Genomic DNA, 22,883 nt, shown 5'->3' with positions numbered 1-22,883 from the left:
AGTCACTGTGAGGGGCAGTTCCACATTTCTCACTGGGAACCCACTATCCCCCCTCCCCCCAGCAGCCGATCAGCAGAACTATGGGAAGGGAGCAAGATAGCAGCTCCCAGTAGGTATCAGAATAGCACTCAATAGTAAGAAATCCAAGTCCGGCTTGGGACTCCCCCAGTTACATGGGAGTAGGAGAAACAATAGGTTAGCTGAAAGCAGTTCTAATGTGTAGCGCTGGCTGAAAGCTCAGACTCAGGCACACTTTACTGCTGCGCTGCAAGTTGGAGTGATATCCCCCCCCCCTCACCCCCAGCAGCCGATCAGCAGAACAATGGGAAGGGAGCAAGATAGCAGCTCCCAGTAGGTATCAGAATAGCACTCAATAGTAAGAAATCCAAGTCCGGCTTGGGACTCCTCCAGTTACATGGGAGTAGGAGAAACAATAGGTTAGCTGAAAGCAGTTCTAATGTGTAGCGCTGGCTGAAAGCTCAGACTCAGGCACACTTTACTGCTGCGCTGCAAGTTGGAGGGAACAGCCATTTATCCAGTTGGGGGCGCGGCTCTGAGGGGAAATAAAGGCTTTTGGGCGGGGCTGCGGCCGGAAATAGGAAAGGCTTCTAGGGAAATATTTGGGGATGAGGCGGAACAGACACATAAGAATCGGCTTTTGTATTGATTCTGTAACAGAGGAATGAGAAGCCGCTACCGCTCCCACCGTATAACGCACCGTTACGTCACTCCCCCGGGCTGTTACGTGCTACGTCACCGCGTTACGTGCCGTCTGATCCTAATCTCGCGAGATGAGACTGGGATTTTCTGTAAGAACCGGAGGCTGCCGGGAACTGCGGTGCGGGAATGTGTGAGGGGGAACGGGACTGTCGGGCTGTGTGAGGGGGAGCGGGACTGCCGGGCTGTGTGAGGGGGAGATGGGGAGTGGGACTGTCGGGCTGTGTGAGGGGGAGATGGGGAGCGGGACTGCCGGGCTGTGTGAGGGGGAGCCGGGCTACTGGGCTGCACTGACCGGGCGGATGAGGCACAGACCGGGGAAGGGGGGGGGCACAGCTTTCCGTGCTGCTCGGTTTCTCACAGACTCCCGAGTCCCTGTAGAGTCCCGCCTGGGGATTGGCTGGCAGTGAGAGGGAGGGCTGAACTCCCCGCCGAGCTGTCCAATCCCTGTGCGGCTTTACCGGGACCTTTACTCCCGTGTCACTGTGAGAATCGGGGGGCAGTGTGGGGTAAGGGGGGAGCAGTAGGGGGTAAGGACTGTGCCCCTAATGCCCTGTGCCCCTAATGCCCTGTGCCCCCCTGACTGTGCCCCTAATGCCCTGTGCCCCCCTGACTGTGCCCCTAATGCCCTGTGCCCCCCTGACTGTGCCCCTAATGCCCTGTGTGCCCCTAATGCCCTGTGTGCCCCTAATGCCCTGTGTGCCCCTAATGCCCTGTGTGCCCCTAATGCCCTGTGTGCCCCTAATGCCCTGTGCCCCCGCTGACTGTGCCCCTAATGCCCTGTGTGCCCCTTAATGCCCTGTGTGCCCCTAATGCCCTGTGTGCCCCTAATGCCCTGTGTGCCCCTAATGCCCTGTGTGCCCCTAATGCCCTGTGCCCCCCTGACTGTGCCCCTAATGCCCTGTGCCCCCTGACTGTGCCCCTAATGCCCTGTGCCCCCTGACTGTGCCCCTAATGCCCTGTGCCCCCCTGACTGGGCCCCTAATGCCCTGTGCCCCCCTGACTGGGCCCCTAATGCCCTGTGCCCCCTGACTGGGCCCCTAATGCCCTGTGCCCCCCTGACTGCGGCCCCTAATGCCCTGTGCCCCCCCTGACTGGGGCCCCTAATGCCCTGTGCCCCCCTGACTGGGCCCCTAATGCCCTGTGCCCCCCTGACTGGGCCCCTAATGCCCTGTGCCCCCCTGACTGGGCCCCTAATGCCCTGTGCCCCCCTGACTGGGCCCCTAATGCCCTGTGCCCCCTGACTGGGCCCTAATGCCCTGTGCCCCCCTGACTGGGCCCCTAATGCCCTGTGCCCCCCTGACTGGGCCCCTAATGCCCTGTGCCCCCCTGACTGGGCCCTAATGCCCTGTGCCCCCCTGACTGGGCCCCTAATGCCCTGTCCCCCCTGACTGGGCCCCTAATGCCCTGTCCCCCCTGACTGGGCCCCTAATGCCCTGTCCCCCCTGACTGGGCCCCTAATGCCCTGTCCCCCCTGACTGGGCCCCTAATGCCCTGTGCCCCCTGACTGCCCCTAATGCCCTGTGCCCCTAATGCCCTGTGCCCCCTGACTGTGCCCCTTATGCCCTGTGCCCCCTGACTGTGCCCCTTATGCCCTGTGCCCCCTGACTGTGCCCCTAATGCCCTGTGCCCCCTGACTGTGCCCCTAATGCCCTGTGCCCCCCTGACTGTGCCCCCAATGCCCTGTCCCCCCTGACTGTGCCCCTAATGCCCTGTGTGCCCCTAATGCCCTGTGTGCCCCTAATGCCCTGTGCCCCCCTGACTGTGCCCCTAATGCCCTGTGCCCCCTGACTGTGCCCCTAATGCCCTGTGCCCCCTGACTGTGCCCCTAATGCCCTGTGCCCCCTGACTGGGCCCCTAATGCCCTGTGCCCCCCTGACTGGGCCCCTAATGCCCTGTGCCCCCCTGACTGGGCCCCTAATGCCCTGTGCCCCCCTGACTGGGCCCCTAATGCCCTGTGCCCCCCTGACTGGCCCCTAATGCCCTGTGCCCCCCTGACTGGGCCCCTAATGCCCTGTGCCCCCCTGACTGGGCCCCTAATGCCCTGTGCCCCCCTGACTGGGCCCCTAATGCCCTGTGCCCCCCTGACTGGGCCCCTAATGCCCTGTGCCCCCCTGACTGGGCCCCTAATGCCCCTGTGCCCCCCTGACTGGGCCCCTAATGCCCTGTGCCCCCCTGACTGGGCCCCTAATGCCCTGTGCCCCCCTGACTGGGCCCCTAATGCCCTGTCCCCCCTGACTGGGCCCCTAATGCCCTGTCCCCCCTGACTGGGCCCCTAATGCCCTGTCCCCCCTGACTGGGCCCCTAATGCCCTGTGCCCCCTGACTGCCCCTAATGCCCTGTGCCCCTAATGCCCTGTGCCCCCCTGACTGTGCCCCTTATGCCCTGTGCCCCCTGACTGTGCCCCTTATGCCCTGTGCCCCCTGACTGTGCCCCTAATGCCCTGTGCCCCCTGACTGTGCCCCTAATGCCCTGTGCCCCCCTGACTGTGCCCCCAATGCCCTGTCCCCCCTGACTGTGCCCCTAATGCCCTGTGCCCCTAATGCCCTGTGCCCCCTGACTGTGCCCCCTTATGCCCTGTGCCCCCTGGACTGTGCCCCTAATGCCCTGTGCCCCCTGACTGTGCCCCTAATGCCCTGTGCCCCCCTGACTGTGCCCCTAATGCCCTGTGCCCCCCTGACTGTGCCCCTAATGCCCTGTGCCCCCTGACTGGGCCCCTAATGCCCTGTCCCCCTGACTGGGCCCCTAATGCCCTGTGCCCCCCTGACTGGGCCCCTAATGCCCTGTGCCCCCCTGACTGGGCCCCTAATGCCCTGTCCCCCCTGACTGTGCCCCTAATGCCCTGTCCCCCCTGACTGTGCCCCTAATGCCTTGTGCCCCTAATGCCCTGTGCCCCCTGACTGCCCCTAATGCCCTGTGCCCCTAATGCCCTGTGCCCCCTGACTGTGCCCCTTATGCCCTGTGCCCCCTGACTGTGCCCCTAATGCCCTGTGCCCCCTGACTGTGCCCCTTATGCCCTGTGCCCCCTGACTGTGCCCCTAATGCCCTGTCCCCCCTGACTGTGCCCCTAATGCCCTGTCCCCCCTGACTGTGCCCCTAATGCCTTGTGCCCCTAATGCCCTGTGCCCCCTGACTGCCCCTAATGCCCTGTGCCCCTAATGCCCTGTGCCCCCTGACTGTGCCCCTAATGCCCTGTGCCCCCTGACTGTGCCCCTAATGCCCTGTCCCCCCTGACTGTGCCCCTAATGCCCTGTGCCCCCTGACTGCCCCTAATGCCCTGTGCCCCTAATGCCCTGTGCCCCCTGACTGTGCCCCTTATGCCCTGTGCCCCCTGACTGTGCCCCTAATGCCATGTGCCCCCTGACTGTGCCCCCTAATGCCCTGTGCCCCCTGACTGTGCCCCTAATGCCCTGTCCCCCCTGACTGTGCCCCTAATGCCTTGTGCCCCTAATGCCCTGTGCCCCCTGACTGCCCCTAATGCCCTGTGCCCCCTGACTGTGCCCCTAATGCCCTGTGCCCCCTGACTGTGCCCCTAATGCCCTGTGCCCCCTGACTGTGCCCCTAATGCCCTGTGCCCCCCTGACTGTGCCCCTAATGCCCTGTGCCCCCCTGACTGTGCCCCTAATGCCCTGTGTGCCCCTAATGCCCTGTGTGCCCCTAATGCCCTGTGTGCCCCTAATGCCCTGTGTGCCCCTAATGCCCTGTGTGCCCCTAATGCCCTGTGCCCCCCTGACTGTGCCCCTAATGCCCTGTGTGCCCCTAATGCCCTGTGTGCCCCTAATGCCCTGTGTGCCCCTAATGCCCTGTGTGCCCCTAATGCCCTGTGTGCCCCTAATGCCCTGTGTGCCCCTAATGCCCTGTGCCCCCCTGACTGTGCCCCTAATGCCCTGTGCCCCCTGACTGTGCCCCTAATGCCCTGTGCCCCCTGACTGTGCCCCTAATGCCCTGTGCCCCCCTGACTGGGCCCCTAATGCCCTGTGCCGCCCCCTGACTGGGCCCCTAATGCCCTGTGCCCCCCTGACTGGGCCCCTAATGCCCTGTGCCCCCCTGACTGGGCCCCTAATGCCCTGTGCCCCCCTGACTGGGCCCCTAATGCCCTGTGCCCCCCTGACTGGCCCCTAATGCCCTGTGCCCCCCTGACTGGGGCCCCTAATGCCCTGTGCCCCCCTGACTGGGCCCCTAATGCCCTGTGCCCCCCTGACTGGGCCCCTAATGCCCTGTGCCCCCCTGACTGGGCCCCTAATGCCCTGTGCCCCCCTGACTGGGCCCCTAATGCCCTGTGCCCCCCTGACTGGGCCCCTAATGCCCTGTGCCCCCCTGACTGGGCCCCTAATGCCCTGTGCCCCCCTGACTGGGCCCCTAATGCCCTGTCCCCCCTGACTGGGCCCCTAATGCCCTGTCCCCCCTGACTGGGCCCCTAATGCCCTGTCCCCCCCTGACTGGGCCCCTAATGCCCTGTCCCCCTGACTGGGCCCCTAATGCCCTGTGCCCCCTGACTGCCCCTAATGCCCTGTGCCCCTAATGCCCTGTGCCCCCTGACTGTGCCCCCTTATGCCCTGTGCCCCCTGACTGTGCCCCTTATGCCCCTGTGGCCCCCTGACTGTGCCCCTAATGCCCTGTGCCCCCTGACTGTGCCCCTAATGCCCTGTGCCCCCCTGACTGTGCCCCCAATGCCCTGTCCCCCCTGACTGTGCCCCTAATGCCCTGTGTGCCCCTAATGCCCTGTGTGCCCCTAATGCCCTGTGCCCCCCTGACTGTGCCCCTAATGCCCTGTGCCCCCTGACTGTGCCCCTAATGCCCTGTGCCCCCTGACTGTGCCCCTAATGCCCTGTGCCCCCCCTGACTGGGCCCCTAATGCCCTGTGCCCCCCTGACTGGGCCCCTAATGCCCTGTGCCCCCTGACTGGGCCCCTAATGCCCTGTGCCCCCCTGACTGGGCCCCTAATGCCCTGTGCCCCCCTGACTGGGCCCCTAATGCCCTGTGCCCCCCTGACTGGGCCCCTAATGCCCTGTGCCCCCCTGACTGGGCCCCTAATGCCCTGTTGCCCCCCTGACTGGGCCCCTAATGCCCTGTGCCCCCCTGACTGGCCCCTAATGCCCCTGTGCCCCCCTGACTGGGCCCCTAATGCCCTGTGCCCCCCTGACTGGGCCCCTAATGCCTGTGCCCCCCTGACTGGGCCCCTAATGCCCTGTGCCCCCCTGACTGGGCCCCTAATGCCCTGTGCCCCCCTGACTGGGCCCCTAATGCCCTGTCCCCCCTGACTGGGCCCCTAATGCCTGTCCCCCCTGACTGGGCCCCCTAATGCCCTGTCCCCCCCTGACTGGGCCCCTAATGCCCTGTGCCCCCTGACTGCCCCTAATGCCCTGTGCCCCTAATGCCCTGTGCCCCCTGACTGTGCCCCTTATGCCTGTGCCCCCTGACTGTGCCCCTTATGCCCTGTGCCCCCTGACTGTGCCCCTAAATGCCCTGTGCCCCCTGACTGTGCCCCTAATGCCCTGTGCCCCCCTGACTGTGCCCCCAATGCCCTGTCCCCCCTTGCTGCCCCTATGCCCTGTGCCCCAATGCCCTGTGCCCCTGACTGTGCCCCTTATGCCCTGTGCCCCCTGACTGTGCCCCTAATGCCCTGTGCCCCCTGACTGTGCCCCTAATGCCCCTGTGCCCCCCTGACTGTGCCCCTAATGCCCTGTGCCCCCCTGACTGTGCCCCTAATGCCCTGTGCCCCTTGACTGGGCCCCTAATGCCCTGTCCCCCTGACTGGGCCCCTAATGCCCTGTGCCCCCCTGACTGGGCCCCTAATGCCCTGTGCCCCCCTGACTGGGCCCCTAATGCCCTGTCCCCCCTGACTGTGCCCCTAATGCCCTGTCCCCCCTGACTGTGCCCCTAATGCCTTGTGCCCCTAATGCCCTGTGCCCCCTGACTGCCCCTAATGCCCTGTGCCCCTAATGCCCTGTGCCCCCTGACTGTGCCCCTTATGCCCTGTGCCCCCTGACTGTGCCCCTAATGCCCTGTGCCCCCTGACTGTGCCCCTTATGCCCTGTGCCCCCTGACTGTGCCCCTAATGCCCTGTCCCCCCTGACTGTGCCCCTAATGCCCTGTCCCCCCTGACTGTGCCCCTAATGGCCTTGTGCCCCTAATGCCCTGTTGCCCCCTGACTGCCCCTAATGCCCTGTGCCCCTAATGCCCTGTGCCCCCTGACTGTGCCCCTAATGCCCTGTGCCCCCTGACTGTGCCCCTAATGCCCTGTCCCCCCTGACTGTGCCCCTAATGCCCTGTGCCCCCTGACTGCCCCTAATGCCCTGTGCCCCTAATGCCCTGTGCCCCCTGACTGTGCCCCTAATGCCCTGTGCCCCTAATGCCCTGTGCCCCCTGACTGTGCCCCTAATGCCCTGTCCCCCTGGACTGTGCCCCTAATGCCCTGTCCCCCCTGACTGTGCCCCTAATGCCCTGTGCCCCCTGACTGTGCCCCTAATGCCCTGTGCCCCCTGACTGTGCCCCTTATGCCCTGTGCCCCCTGACTGTGCCCCTAATGCCCTGTCCCCCCTGACTGTGCCCCTAATGCCCTGTCCCCCCTGACTGTGCCCCTAATGCCTTGTGCCCCTAATGCCCTGTGCCCCCTGACTGCCCCTAATGCCCTGTGCCCCTAATGCCCTGTGCCCCCTGACTGTGCCCCTAATGCCCTGTGCCCCCTGACTGTGCCCCTAATGCCCTGTCCCCCCTGACTGTGCCCCTAATGCCCTGTGCCCCCTGACTGCCCCTAATGCCCTGTGCCCCTAATGCCCTGTGCCCCCTGACTGTGCCCCTAATGCCCTGTGCCCCTAATGCCCTGTCCCCCCTGACTGTGCCCCTAATGCCCTGTGCCCCCTGACTGCCCCTAATGCCCTGTGCCCCTAATGCCCTGTGCCCCCTGACTGTGCCCCTAATGCCCTGTGCCCCTAATGCCCTGTGCCCCCTGACTGTGCCCCTTATGCCCTGTGCCCCCTGACTGTGCCCCTAATGCCATGTGCCCCCTGACTGTGCCCCTAATGCCCTGTGCCCCCTGACTGTGCCCCTAATGCCCCTGTCCCCCCTGACTGTGCCCCTAATGCCTTGTGCCCCTAATGCCCTGTGCCCCCTGACTGCCCCTAATGCCCTGTGCCCCCTGACTGTGCCCCTAATGCCCTGTGCCCCCTGACTGTGCCCCTAATGCCCTGTGCCCCCTGGACTGGTGCCCCTAATGCCCTGTGCCCCCTAATGCCCTGTGCCCCCCTGACTGTGCCCCCTAATGCCCTGTGCCCTCTGACTGTGCCCCTAATGCCCTGTCCCCCTGACTGTGCCCCTAATGCCCTGTGCCCCCCTGGACTGGGCCCCTAATGCCCTGTCCCCCTGACTGTGCCCCTAATGCCCTGTCCCCCCTGACTGTGCCCCCTAATGCCCTGTGCCCCTAATGCCCTGTCCCCCCTGACTGTGCCCCTAATGCCCTGTGCCCCCTGACTGTGCCCCTAATGCCCTGTCCCCCTGACTGTGCCCCTAATGCCCTGTCCCCCCTGACTGTGCCCCTAATGCCCTGTGCCCCCTGACTGTGCCCCTAATGCCCTGTGCCCTAATGCCCTGTCCCCCTGACTGTGCCCCTAATGCCCTGTCCCCCCTGACTGTGCCCCTAATGCCCTGTCCCCCCTGACTGTGCCCCTAATGCCCTGTGCCCCCTGACTGTGCCCCTAATGCCCTGTCCCCCCTGACTGTGCCCCTAATGCCCTGTCCCCCCTGACTGTGCCCCTAATGCCCTGTGCCCCCTGACTGTGCCCCTAATGCCCTGTGCCCCTAATGCCCTGTGCCCCCTGACTGTGCCCCTAATGCCCTGTGCCCCCTGTAACAGAATGTTCTCTCCCCCACACAGAGCGGCAGACTGGTCCCATCGCTGTCGCCCCCACAGAGCCAGGAAGGGAGGAGCCCACCCTGCAGGTAAGTGGGCGCTTGATGGGGGGCTGAGCTTATACTGTGGGTGACGCCCCCCAACTCTCTCTTTGCTGAATTACAGGGAGAATGAAAAGATCCAAAAAAGGAAGTGACACAGGGATGGGGGGCAAACAGCAAATCCCCCTGAGCGAGAGGATTCTCAATGTCACTCTGGAGATTGTCTATGTGCTGACTGGGGAGGTGAGTGATCCCTTGAGTCACACTCACGCGCTGAGGGGACACTGGGAGTGGGGCAGTGGGAGGGACCCCCTAGCTGGGCAGTGGGAGGGACCCCCTAGCTGGGCGTTGGGCAGTGGGAGGGACCCCCTAGCTGGGCAGTGGGAGGGACCCCCTAGCTGGGCGTTGGGCAGTGGGAGGGACCCCCTAGCTGGGCGTTGGGCAGTGGGAGGGACCCCCTAGCTGGGCGTTGGGCAGTGGGAGGGACCCCCTAGCTGGGCGTTGGGCAGTGGGAGGGACCCCCTAGCTGGGCGTTGGGCAGTGGGAGGGACCCCCTAGCTGGGCGTTGGGCAGTGGGAGGGACCCCCTAGCTGGGCGTTGGGCAGTGGGAGGGACCCCCTAGCTGGGCGTTGGGCAGTGGGAGGGACCCCCTAGCTGGGCGTTGGGCAGTGGGAGGGACCCCCTAGCTGGGCAGTGGAAGGGAACCCCTAGCTGGGCAGTGGGAGGGACCCCCTAGCTGGGCGTTGGGCAGTGGGAGGGACCCCCTAGCTGGGCGTTGGGCACGGTACTGAGTGAGCGCTGTGCCATCTGTAGGACTACGTTGTGAGTAAGCGCACCAGCGCGGGCATCCTGCAGAGCTGCGGAGACTGTATGATGGGAGGGTTCTGCCAGCGCCACGTGCCCACCGTGTCCCACTCCTCCCGCTCCGCCCTACAGAGGGAAAATGCCCGCAAGGTCCTGGAACTCATCTCCAACATCTTCCACATGCTGACTGAGGAGGTAGGTGCGCCCCCAGCCCCCTGTGCCCCTCACTCTAACCCTGTGTGTGTGCCCCTCACTCTAACCCTGTGTGTGTGCCCCTCACTCTAACCCTGTGTGTGTGCCCCTCACTCTAACCCTGTGTGTGTGCCCCTCACTCTAACCCTGTGTGTGCCCCTCACTCTACCCTGGGCCCTCTACTCTCATAACCCTGTGTGTGTGCCCCCTCACTCTAACCCTGTGTGTGCCCCTCACTCTAACCCTGTGTGTGTGCCCCTCACTCTAACCCTGTGTGTGCCCCTCACTCTAACCCTGTGTGTGCCCCTCAACTCTAACCCTGTGTGTGCCCCCTCACTTCTAACCCTGTGTGTGTGCCCCTCACTCTAACCCTGTGTGTGTGCCCCTCACTCTAACCCTGTGTGTGTGCCCTCACTCTAACCCTGTGTGTGGTGCCCCCTTCCCACTCTAACCCTGTGTGTGCCCCCTCACTCTAACCCTGTGTGTGTGCCCCTCACTCTAACCCTGTGTGTGCCCCTCACTCTAACCCTGTGTGTGTGCCCCTCACTCTAACCCTGTGTGTGTGCCCCTCACTCTAACCCTGTGTGTGCCCCTCACTCTAACCCTGTGTGTGCCCCTCACTCTAACCCTGTGTGTGCCCCTCACTCTAACCCTGTGTGTGTGCCCCTCACTCTAACCCTGCGTGTGCCCCTCACTCTAACCCTGTGTGTGCCCCTCACTCTAACCCTGTGTGTGCCCCTCACTCTAACCCTGTGTGGTGCCCCTCACTCTAACCCTGTGTGTGTGGCCCCTCACTCTAACCCTGTGTTGTGTGCCCCTCACTCTAACCCTGTGTGTGTGCCCCTCACTCTAACCCTGTGTGTGTGCCCCTCACTCTAACCCTGTGTGTGTGCCCCTCACTCTAACCCTGTGTGTGTGCCCCTCACTCTAACCCTGTGTGTGTGCCCCTCACTCTAACCCTGTGTGTGTGCCCCTCACTCTAACCCTGTGTGTGCCCCTCACTCTAACCCTGTGTGTGCCCCTCACTCTAACCCTGTGTGTGCCCCTCACTACACCCTGTGTGTGTGCCCCTCACTCTAACCCTGTGTGTGCCCCTCACCTAACCCTGTGTGTGCCCCTCACTCTAACCCTGTGTTGTGCCCCTCACTCTAACCCTGTGTGTGCCCCTCAACTCTAACCCTGTGTGTGCCCCTCACTCTAACCCTGTGGTGTGCCCCTCACTCTAACCCTGTGTGTGTGCCCCTCACTCTAACCCTGTGTGTGTGCCCCTCACTCTAACCCTGTTGTGTGGCCCCTCACTCTACCCTGTGTGTGTGCCCTCACTCTAACCCTGTGTGTGTGCCCCTCACTCTAACCCTGTGTGTGTGCCCCTCACTCTAAACCCTGTGTGTGTTGCCCCTCACTCTAACCCTGTGTGTGTGCCCCTCACTCTAACCCTGTGTGTGTGCCCCTCACTCTAACCCTGTGTGTGTGCCCCTCACTCTAATCCTGTGTGTGCCCCTCACTCTAACCCTGTGTGTGTGCCCCTCACTCTAACCCACTGTGTGTGTGCCCCTCACTCTAACCCTGTGGTGTGGCCCCTCACTCTAACCCTGTGTGTGTGCCCCTCACTCTAACCCTGTGTGTGTGCCCCTCACTCTAACCCTGTGTGTGTTGCCCCTCACTCTAAACCCTGTGTGTGTGCCCCTCACTCTAACCCTGTGTGTGTGCCCCTCACTCTAACCCTGTGTGTGTGCCCCTCACTCTAACCCTGTGTGTGTGCCCCTCACTCTAACCCTGTGTGTGTGCCCCTCACTCTAACCCTGTGTGTGTGCCCCTCACTCTAACCCTGTGTGTGTGCCCCTCACTCTAACCCTGTGTGTGTGCCCCTCACTCTAACCCTGTGTGTGTGCCCCTCACTCTAACCCTGTGTGTGTGCCCCTCACTCTAACCCTGTGTGTGTGCCCCTCACTCTAACCCTGTGTGTGTCCCCTCACTCTAACCCTGTGTGTGTGCCCCTCACTCTAATCCTGTGTGTGCCCCTCACTCTAACCCTGTGTGTGTGCCCCTCTCAACCCTGTGTGTGTGCCCCCTCACTCTAACCCTGTGTGTGTGCCCTCACTCTAACCTGTGTGTGTCCCTCACTCTAACCCTGTGTGTGTGCCCCTCACTCTAACCCTGTGTGTGTGCCCCTCACTCTAACCCTGTGTGTGTGCCCCTCACTCTAATCCTGTGTGCCCCTCACTCTAACCTTGTGTGTGTGCCCCTCACTCTAACCCTGTGTGTGTGCCCCTCACTCTAATCCTGTGTGGTGCCCCTCACTCTAACCCTGTGTGTGTGCCCCTCACTCTAACCCTGTGTGTGTGCCCCTCACTCTAACCCTGTGTGTGTGCCCCTCACTCTAACCTGTGTGTGTGCCCTCACTCTAACCCTGTGTGTGTGCCCCTCACTCTAACCCTGTGTGTGTGCCCCTCACTCTAATCCTGTGGTGCCCCTCACTCTAACCTTGTGTGTGTGCCCCTCACTCTAACCCTGTGTGTGCCCCTCACTCTAACCCTGTGTGTGTGCCCCTCACTCTAACCTTGTGTGTGTGCCCCTCACTCTAACCCTGTGTGTGCCCCTCACTCTAACCCTGTGTTGCCCCTCACTCTACCTGTGTGTGTGCCCCTCACTCTAACCCTGTGTGTGTGCCCCTCACTCTAACCCTGTGTGTGCCCCTCACTCTAACCCTGTGTGTGTGCCCCTCAATCTAACCCTGTGTGTGTGCCCCTCACTCTAACCCTGTGTGTGTGCCCCTCACTCTAACCCTGCCCCTACTCTAACCCTGTGTGTGTGGTGTGCCCCTCACTCTAACCCTGTGTGTGTGTGCCCCTCACTCTAACCCTGTGTGTGTGTGCCCCTCACTCTAACCCTGTGTGTGTGTGCCCCTCACTCTAACCCTGTGTGTGTGTGCCCCTCACTCTAACCCTGTGTGTGTGCCCCTCACCAACCCTGTGTGTGTGCCCCTCACTCTAACCCTGTGTGTTGCCCTCACTCTAACCCTGTGTGTGCCCCCTCTAACCCTGTGTGTGCCCCTCACTCTAAACTCTAACCTGTGTGTGTGTGCCCCTCACTCTAACCCTGTGTGTGTGCCCCTCACTCTAACCCTGTGTGTGTGCCCCTCACTCTAACCTTGTGTGTGCCAGGTTGCCATCCGGCACGAGGAAGCCGGCAGCTACTTCTCCTCAGAGGAGTGGGACTATTTAAAGGGAAACCATGTCTTCTACACGGAAGTTATAAAGGAGAATCCTCAGCAGCAGCTCCGCTCCCAGGGTGAGTACTGCCTGCCCAGCCCCACTCCCATGTCTGTGTGCCAGGGCTAGTGGCGTTATGTGCCAGGGCTAGTGGCGTTATGTGCCAGGGCTAGTGAGCGGCATTATGTGCCAGGGCTAGTGAGCGGCATTATGTGCCAGGGCTAGTGAGCGGCGTTATGTGCCAGGGCTAGTGGCGTTATGTGCCAGGGCTAGTGAGCGGCATTATGTGCCAGGGCTAGTGAGCGGCATTATGTGCCAGGGCTAGTGATGTTGTGTGCCAGGGCTAGTGAGTGGCTTTATGTGCCAGGGCTAGTGAGTGGCATTATGTGCCAGGGCTAGTGAGCGGCGTTATGTGCCAGGGCTAGTGGCGTTATGTGCCAGGGCTAGTGGCGTTATGTGCCAGGGCTAGTGGCGTTATGTGCCAGGGCTAGTGATGTTGTGTGCCAGGGCTAGTGAGTGGCTTTATGTGCCAGGGCTAGTGAGTGGCATTATGTGCCAGGGCTAGTGGCGTATGTGCCAGGGCTAGTGAGTGGCGTTATGTGCCAGGGCTAGTGGCGTTATGTGCCAGGGCTAGTGAGTGGCATTATGTGCCAGGGCTAGTGAGTGGCATTATGTGCCAGGGCTAGTGAGTGGCATTATGTGCCAGAGCTAGTGAGTGGCGTATGTGCCAGGGCTAGTGAGTGGCATTATGTGCCAGGGCTAGTGGCGTTATGTGCCAGGGCTAGTGGCGTTATGTGCCAGGGCTAGTGAGTGGCATTATTTGCCAGGGCTAGTGGCGTTATGTGCCAGGGCTATCGAGTGGCATTATGTGCCAGGGCTAGTGGCGTATGTGCCAGGGCTAGTGAGTGGCATTATGTGCCAGGGCTAGTGAGTGGCATGTGCCAGGGCTAGTGGCATGTGCCAGGGCTAGTGGCGTATGTGCCAGGGCTAGTGGCGTTATGTGCCAGGGCTAGTGAGTGGCATTATGTGCCAGGGCTAGTGGCGTATGTGCCAGAGCTAGTGAGTGGCATTATGTGCCAGGGCTAGGGGCGTATGTGCCAGAGCTAGTGAGTGGCGTATGTGCCAGGGCTAGTGAGTGGCATTATGTGCCAGGGCTAGTGGCGTATGTGCCAGGGCTAGTGAGCGGCATTATGTGCCAGGGCTAGTGAGCGGCATTATGTGCCAGGGCTAGTGAGCGGCATTATGTGCCAGGGCTAGTGAGCGGCATTATGTGCCAGGGCTAGTGAGCGGCATTATGTGCCAGGGCTAGTGAGCGGCGTATGTGCCAGGGCTAGTGAGCGGCGTATGTGCCAGGGCTAGTGAGCGGCGTATGTGCCAGGGCTAGTGAGCGGCGTATGTGCCAGGGCTAGTGAGCGGCATTATGTGCCAGGGCTAGTGAGCGGCATTATGTGCCAGGGCTAGTGAGCGGCATTATGTGCCAGGGCTAGTGGCGTATGTGCCAGGGCTAGTGAGTGGCATTATGTGCCAGGGCTAGTGGCGTATGTGCCAGGGCTAGTGAGTGGCATATGTGCCAGGGCTAGTGACGTATGTGCCAGGGCTAGTGACGTATGTGCCAGGGCTAGTTAGTGGCATTATGTGAATAGAAACTATGCAACGTGGCACTAAGGAATCCTTACATCCCTCTGCCCCCAGTCTCTCCCAATGACACACATTCCTGCTGATTGTACCCCCCGGCAGGGCAAGTTGGCCCTTTTGGCCCCTCACTCAGTCGGGATATGGAGACACAGTAGGGAGGAAGAATTCCCAGTTCTGTGGGTGCAGTGCCTATAGAAAGGCCCAGCCCCTCTCTGGCATCGCTTGTAGCCTGGATTTGATTGGCTGTTACACATCACTTCTGTGCCTTTTCCATTTACCTACACGCCCCACTCCACTTACCCCAAGTGCTGGAATAATTACCCCTCAGCCCTGGGGCAAAAAGCTTCCTTTTGCAATGCCCTGGTGCGTCATGTGACCCAGGAGGTGGGCCTGTTGGCTCGTATCCAGGCGGAGCAGCGAAGAGTGAGCGAAAGGTCCCCGCGGCACAGATTGGCCAATGGGATAATGGGTGCTACAGGGTGAGGGGCTTATTATACAGGAGGGTGTCGCACCATGAACCTTCTCTCTGTCCGGATGGGTGGCCCAGGCGTCCCACGATACTGAAGGTAAACTGCAGGATTGAACTTCACCTCTCAACACGACTCTGAGCAGGCAGCCAGTGCCGACTGACCCCCGACATTTCCCTGAGTGGCGCAGTCACAGGCCCAACCGCAATCTGCAACATGAACTCGGCATTCTCTGTGATGGGCAAATCTGGGGCTACGTTGGCTTAAAGTCGGGATGGCAACTCTTGCCTCAAGCCCCCCATTTTGTTTTCCCCCCAGTACTTACCTCCCAGGTGTGTGGAGTGTGGCATGTAGATAAATGGAAAACTGCCAGGGAACTAGGAGGTGATATTGGGGCCTGTAGCCTTTGTATAGGTACTGCCTGTATAGTGGGTAGGCATTATGGTGGCCGCCATGTTGGCACTGCCAGTGTTGTGTTCATGTGTGTAAGTGCGTATTTGTAGGCCAATGACTTTACATGGTTGTATCTTTGTCAGATGATGAAAATGAAGACTGTAGCCATATTAACGCTAATGTGGGATCAGATTTATGCCGTGCAAATAAAGCGGGCACGCTGCAGACTGGCGCCGGGATGGAAGAGGCGGAGCTTACGGAGTGCGAGCAGAGATACGGAGCTTTATCCCATTGTATCAAGCGGGAGCCGGACCTAGAGGAAGAGACTCCGGCAATGAACTCAGCGACACAAACCCTATCGGCAGCCGTGAAAGACGAGCCCAACTCTTCCGCCACGAGAAGCAGCTTAGGCAGCAGCAGCAGCGCCAGCAGCAGCCCCTCGGTGCATTATATATCCGACGGCATCAAAGAGGAGTCCAGTTCCTGGGAAGAAGGAGAACATTCCAACAGCAGCATTTATCCTCTCACAGAGCAGATTCAGGAGTCGGATACGTCTCCGAACGTGAGATGCAGGCGATTGGCTGATCATTATGGCTCCGACGAAGAGAAAGAAGCGTCCTGGGAAGAAGCCCAATCCGGCTACAATAGCGACGCCATTATAGATCAGGGCAGCGATGCCTCCACCCCCATCATGGGCTCCAACCTCATGAACAGTTTCTCCGAAGGTGAGTTTAATGAATTTGGTGACACCTTCCACTATGAGACGGCCATCACCTCTCACCTCAACGCCCTGCAGGCGGCGCGCGGCTGCGGCATTTGCTTTAAGCACTTCAATAGTAACCGCGATCTGGCGCGGCACATGAGAACTCACACGGGGGAGAAGCCGTTCATTTGCTCCGACTGCGGCAAATGCTTCAACGATAGCTCCATCCTGATACGGCACATGAAAATCCACACGGGGGAGAAGCCCTTCTCTTGCCCTCAGTGCGGGAGGAGCTTCCGCCGCCGCGCCCACCTCGTTGTCCACGAGAGAACTCACACGGGGGAGAAACCATTTACTTGCCCCGAGTGTGGCAAATGCTTTGCACGTCGCTCTCACCTCATGGATCATCGAATCATTCACAGAGGAGAGAAAAAATACTCCTGCCCCGAATGTGGCAAATGCTTTGGACTTCAGGGCTACCTCAATAAACACTTCAAAATCCACACAATTAAAGTTTCTGTTCCCTGATGGGAAAGTGGATCTGAGAGGTTCCGTAGGCTTGGATTTTCCACACTGAACATGAATTACAGTAGAAAACCAAGTGATTGTGGGGGAGGTGCAGCACGTGGCGCTAACAGTGGGTCAGTTTCTGCCCATATTTTTTTACCGTTATTAGGGAAAACAAGTGCGCATATATACGTACATGTTTGGGGGGGCTGTTCCCCTCCATTTATTTTAGTATTAGTGTTGCTTGCTGTACCCCCGTGTCATTTAGTGCAGATCCAATGCATTTCTATATATTTGCCTGAATGTGCGGTAACGGCACTCCTGTCCCATGAACTTGGGGGCTTGTTTCATGCAATTCCCTGAGGTGGTGCCGGTGAGCGCCGCATTCTCCCCTGGATACAGTATTATGGAAAAGTCTTCACAGGGGTACATGGTTACACCCCAATCCCGACCAACTGCTTCCCTCCTGGAAGAGGGGCTTCCAAAGTCCTGGCGGGTCCTTCATCAGACCTACAGCGTGGGCAGGGGCGCCGGCTGGTAACAAAGCACCATCACGTGGTGCCCAAATACGTGGCTCCAAGGAATGCCCCCTTGGTTTTATTGAGTTGTACACTCCCAAAAGGCACCGCGCCGATATGTAACGATACAGATTATAGATACTGTGCATATGGTACAGCCCAAAACATGACGCCACCGGGAAAGAACCCCGTAACTGCACCCGTATCATAAATAAAAAGGCAATATATATTATAGGCAGCATGGCGGCCATTACAGTGCAAAGAAAGAAATAAAACATTAAAAGGAGGAACCCCCCCCCCCTGCTGCTCACTATTCCGCCCACAGTCGCACCATATTCACTGGCCTAGAACCACCCACCCGTGTATAAACGGGTAACCAGTTAAACGCACAATGTACCGAAGCCAGAAATGGGTGAAAATACTTATCGTATGGCAGATATCAACTATTGCCCCCACAGTACCTGCTTTTGTAAGGTTTGGGAACATACCTCGGTATCCCGTGGCATTGTGGGGTATTAGGTCCCAGTATAGCACTGGCTGATTAGAGCGGCCTATTGAGTTGGAAAATGATTCCAGTGACTTTTACTAATTAATGGTTATATGTGCTGGCTTAGGCTAAGGACTGGCTCGCTGCTACCAAGGGCAACTAACCGCTGCCAAATCAGCAGTCGCCGGTGGAAAGGCTGACGCATCCCTTCCGTATTCTGAAGTCACGCAAAGTCTCCTCCTGCGGCAACTTCCGAAAACCAGAGCGATGCAAAGGGCTTTCCAACAGAAACAATAGGAGTCGCCGGCCCAAAGCCCTTTGTATCACTTTGGGTTTCCGAAGGCATGTCTGAGCGGTTAGTCGCCCCGTGATAGCTGTATTATGGATCTGTGTGTGTATGCACTGTACCTCCTTTTATATTGTTATTTATGGGGGACGTGGCGCCTCTTTACTCCTGGTAAAGCCAGTGAGTGGCACAAACCCTCCCGTCCCCCCCTTTGGGGGTACTTCTGGGGCAATATCTGATTTCTGCTATATTGATTAGTATTTTCACCCTTTTACTTTATTTCTGGCTTCAGTATATTGTGCGTTTAACTTCATGGCTCTCAACCTGTGGGTCGGGACCCCTTTGGGAAAACACATATTTCCGATGGTCTTAGGAATAATTTTATGGTTGGGGGTCACCACAACATGAGGAACTGTATTAAAGGACAAGGAAAGGCTAAGTCACTTGGGGGTGCCAAAATGTTAGGCACCCCCAAGTGACTTTAATCGCTTACCTCGTACCCCAGGCTGGTGCCCCTGTTAGGAGAAAATAGCACCAGCCCGGGGTACCTGTAGCGATGCGCTTCCTCCTTCCCTATGCACGCTGCTGCTGTTTGTCCGGGACAGGCGCATGCGCAGTAGAGTGAAAAGCCAACTTCTCTGTTAAAGTTCCGCCTCTCACTTTACTGCGCGCGCAGCGACCCAGGAAACGCTACAGGTACCCCGGGCTGGGGCTGTTCTCTCTGAACAGGGGCAGCAGCCCGGGGTAAAAGGTAGGCTATTGAAGTCACTTGGGGGTGCCTAACATTTTGGTACCCCCAAGTGACTTTGACTTTCCTTCTCCTTTAAAGGGTTTGCACCATTAGGAAGGTTGAGAACCACTGGTTTAACTGGTTACCCGTATACACCCGGGTGGGGGAGGGGTGAGTTTACATGGGTTGTTCTAAGCCAGTGACTGTGTGCGGAACAGTGAGTGGTGGGGGACGTGTTTCCCCTTTAATGTTTCTTTGCACTGTAATATAATTACAATATATATTGCCTTTGTATTTATGATACTGTTACAGTGTTATGGGATTCTGTCACGTCGCTCTTTGTTTTATTTGTCTGTAATTCTTTTAATTGCAATTGCCGGACTTCTCCTTACCCACTAATGGCCACATATAATGCTGAGCCGAGCATCCAATAGGCTCTGAAAGTGCCACAGCCGGACTGAAACCTCTGCCGAGGCGCTGGGTATCGGGGGGGTGTTTGTGTGTAACTTGTAACATTTCTACGTCACAGAGGAAAAGTGTTTTATACAACAATGTGTAGAGAGTGGGGCAGTCTCCTTATGTGTCTGACTCCTGCGGAGCAGCCGAGAGGTTCGTCTGAGTAATTAATGTGCATTAGAATGAATTCTGTGCTCTCTGTTAACCCCACAAATTGCTGATAAATGATGTCTCTGCCCATGTTATTGCTACGTGAGCTTTGTGCCCCGGTGTCACCAGGTGCCCAATGTCATGATTCCTCCATGTTCTCCCATCTCCCACCCAGTCACACAATGGGGTTTATCATAGGGGCTTAGAGACCCAAACAGTAGAAGTTGCCCCAATATCCGGCAAAGGAGCTCCTACGGGAACATTAGATTGGGGGAGCTTTGTCCACTAGATCATTCTCATCATGTCGCCCCACAGAGTAGGGACCAGATTGACCCTTTGCCTTCCCTTACACTTTTATAATGGCACCCCCACGAGGGTTCCCCTCCATAGACCTCCTGATCCTTGGTAGCTCCGTTTGGGCAGATGTCCCTGATGGTTAGAGTGCAGAATGTGACCGTAGCGAGAGACATGAAAGTGCATAAGATTTGTATCTGTGGGCAATGATTTCTATGCCTGTATCTTTGCTAGATGATGGAAAAGAAGAGGCAAGCAGTATTAGATCTTATATGGAAGCAAAGGTAATATCTAACAATAAAGCACCCAAGAGATGCAGCCCCTGCCCGAGGGAAGAAGGAAACCCCATGGATAATTCTGCAGCGCCGATATCTAATTATCCGACGGCTTCATGGGAAGGCGAGCGTTCAGAGTCCAGCATTGATCCCCTTACGGGCCGGACCCTGGGAACGATGCATATCTGGGGGCACAGCCAGAGCTCTCTCAATGATACATCTATGGGTAATAAAGAGACTTGCCCTTCATGGGAAGGAGGGGGAAGAGCTAAGAGCCCCATTGGGCCACATACAGATCCAATACAAGGAACGTCTAGTCCTGTCTTGGGATCCAAACTACGGAACCGCTTTGTCAAAGAGGAGTCGGCTTCATGGGACAAAGAAGGATGTTCCAGTTACAGTGCACTGCCAGAACCAGTATCAGAACCTGGTACCCCTACCCTTCATATGAGCTTATGTGCTGCATCCAGTGGGATTAAAGAGGAGTATTCCCCATGGGAGGAAGGGGAGAGTGTGGATTACAGCTGCACTCTAACCCCCGAGGCAGTGCAGACAGCACATACACCGGCTCCCGGGGGGCCCACTTTCCATTACAGCCGCTCCAGTGGGATTAAAGAGGAGACTGCTTCAAGGCAAGCAGGAGAATCCTCAGAATTTGGCATTAACCCACCTAAAGAACTGATCCGAGTACCGGATCCACCTACCCCCACCATCCGCCCCACTAACCAGTCACCGACCATTTATAAATCCCATGTTATTAAAGTAGAATCTGCTTCCTGGGGGGAGAGGCCTTTGGATTACAATTCTAGTACTGATCCAATAGAGGCAGCCGATACATCTGCTCATATCACACGGTATCCGCTTAATAACAGGCTGTCGGATATGGAATTCAGTGACTGTGCCGCAGAGCTTACACGTGTCCAGCTAAGTGCCCCGGCCGTGGCGGCAATGTATAGCTATGCCGAGCAGCCCTACCCAAGCCACGCCGGACCTGCCCGGCATAGAAGGACTCCAAAGGGAAAGAAACTGTTCACTTGTTTGGAATGTGGCAAATGTTTCACCAGGAACACAACTCTCCTCAGCCATCAGAGGAGCCACAGGGAAGGGATGCGGCTCACGTGTGCCGAGTGTGGCCTGTGTTTCCCTCGCTACTCTAGTCTCGTCAGCCACCAGCAAATCCATACAGGGGGCAAGGCCTTCGCCTGCTCTGAATGTGGCCTTTGTTTTGCCCGGTACTCGAGTCTCCTGAACCATCAGAAGGTCCATCCCGGAGAGAAGCCCTTTGCCTGCTCGGAATGTGGGAAAGGCTTTTCCAGGAACTCCAACCTTGTGAGGCACAAGAGAATGCACACGGGGGAGAAACCCTACTCCTGCCCCGAGTGTGGCAAATGTTTCACTAGGAACGCGGCTCTTATTAAGCACCTCACCGCCCATGCCCTGGGGAAACTGTTTGCATGTTCCCAATGTGGACTGTGTTTTACTAGGAGTGCCACGCTTCTCAGCCACCAGAAGTCCCACGCCGGGGGGCAGCCGTACCCATGTCCCCAGTGCCATAAGGTATTCACTAATGTTACGGATCTGGAACGGCACCAGGAGATCCACTCCGGAGAGAAGATCTTCTCTTGCTTTGAATGTGGCCAGCACTTTACCCATCACTTAGACTTTACTGAACATCTGCAGAGCCACACAGGGGACGATGCTTTCTACTAGGTAGGACCCCACATGTGAATGACCCCCCCGGCTGCCCTTTGCCTCGTACTGTCCAATTGCAGGTGGGGAAATGTATTCCGTGCTTTTCTGCCAATAGAGTGAATATGCTAGATCCCTGTATTGTTCCGGTTGCTTGCCAGTAGTGTTTAAAGCGATGCTACGTGAGTATTTACACTTTCCCCATGTGTCATTATGTATTAAACCTGTATTTGGCTAAATCCCCCGGTTCCATAGTTTTGTGCCCGGCAGCGAGCGGCCCGGCTAGAGCTTCTACTTACGGCAAATGGAAACCAAATCTGTTGGGCTGTGTGTGCCGAGTGCAAGTCTGCTGCTTCTGGTTGATATGGTGACGGTTACCCGGTGCCCAGTGCACCCAGTTCCGCTTACACACAACCTCACAGCTCTCCCAGTTACAAACCTTTTCCCAATATTGACTCGGAACCTCCCTTCTTCTAAACGGAGTGGGTGCCCTCGTGCCCGTTGGAAGGACCTACTGGTAAATAAAACATTAGAAAGGTTATTATATGATCCCTTTATATATTTATACATAGTTATCATGTCACCTCTTAAGCGTCTCTTCCCCAGTGTAACCAATCCCAACTGGGCCAGTCTTTCCCCATAACTGAGACTTCCCATACCCTTTACCTGCTTAGTTGCCCTTCTCTGGACCCTCTCTAACTCAATCATGTCCCGTTTGAGCACTGGAGACCCTGCCATGACATTCTCCTCCCCCCAATCCCTAGGTACCATACCTGATGGAGTCTGAGATTGCTGTTTTACACACTTGTTATAGTGTTTATAATCATTAAACGCAGCTACTGTCCCCTCTGACTTATATTTCTTAAAAGCTTTCCTTTTTTTCCCTATTAACTTCTTTACCTCAGAGTTAAGCCACATAGGGTGATTCTTACACTTCTACTTTTTCTTATTAATGGAATGAATTGAGAACAGTAATGATTTAATATCATTTTAAATGACAACCATTTCTGCTCTGTGTGTTTAGCAGAACACATAGTAACGTGTATAGTAACGTGTATAGTAACGTGTATAGTAACGTGTATAGTAACGTGTATAGTAACGTGTATAGTAACGTGTATAGTAACGTGTATAGTAACGTGTATAGTAACGTGTATAGTAACGTGTATAGGGATCCACACAGCACAGGCCTTAATATGAAGTTACATTAATTAGGGGACTGAAGTTTCGGCCTCTTCCAAGGCCTTTTAAACATGCAAATACGTCCAAACTGCGACCAAATAAGCAGCGGCGGGAAAAGGGCGGTGAGGGCCCAGTAAGCCACGTACGGTAATCACACAACCGTGACAAAACCAACAACGTACGCAATAGGCACGAACTCCGGGAGATCCCAGAATATTAAACCCCTGGCTGAATCCACAACCGCGACATGGTATCCATCAGGGAACATGTAACCCGTTAGTATCAGGAACCCCAGCATC

General features: G+C 57.9%; 1 protein-coding gene across 4 annotated transcripts; it reads left to right on the top strand.

The window, feature by feature from the left end:
• The first annotated feature begins 610 nt into the window (after window positions 1-610).
• On the top strand, window positions 611-22,248 carry LOC100490559 (oocyte zinc finger protein XlCOF29-like). 4 transcript variants are annotated; one of them, XM_031895046.1, is made up of 6 exons: window positions 611-809; window positions 8,591-8,655; window positions 8,732-8,850; window positions 9,421-9,606; window positions 12,768-12,894; window positions 19,676-22,248. In XM_031895046.1, exons 3-6 carry the CDS (start codon window positions 8,737-8,739, stop codon window positions 21,424-21,426), a joined length of 2,178 nt encoding a protein of 725 aa, XP_031750906.1. In that variant the 5' UTR covers window positions 611-809; window positions 8,591-8,655; window positions 8,732-8,736; the 3' UTR covers window positions 21,427-22,248. The 4 variants fall into 4 exon arrangements, with proteins under 4 accessions (XP_031750906.1, XP_031750905.1, XP_031750908.1 ...); XM_031895045.1 differs by having other exon boundaries at window positions 611-838; XM_031895048.1 differs by lacking the exon at window positions 19,676-22,248 and adding an exon at window positions 15,454-17,898 and having other exon boundaries at window positions 625-838.
• The last annotated feature ends 635 nt before the right edge of the window (window positions 22,249-22,883 follow it).

This window comes from Xenopus tropicalis, chromosome 1 (genome assembly GCF_000004195.4).
Source record: "Xenopus tropicalis strain Nigerian chromosome 1, UCB_Xtro_10.0, whole genome shotgun sequence".
In the NCBI taxonomy this organism is placed as follows: Eukaryota; Metazoa; Chordata; class Amphibia; order Anura; family Pipidae; genus Xenopus; species Xenopus tropicalis.
Note: the sequence above shows the minus strand (reverse complement) of the source record. Positions and strands in the feature narration are given on the sequence as shown.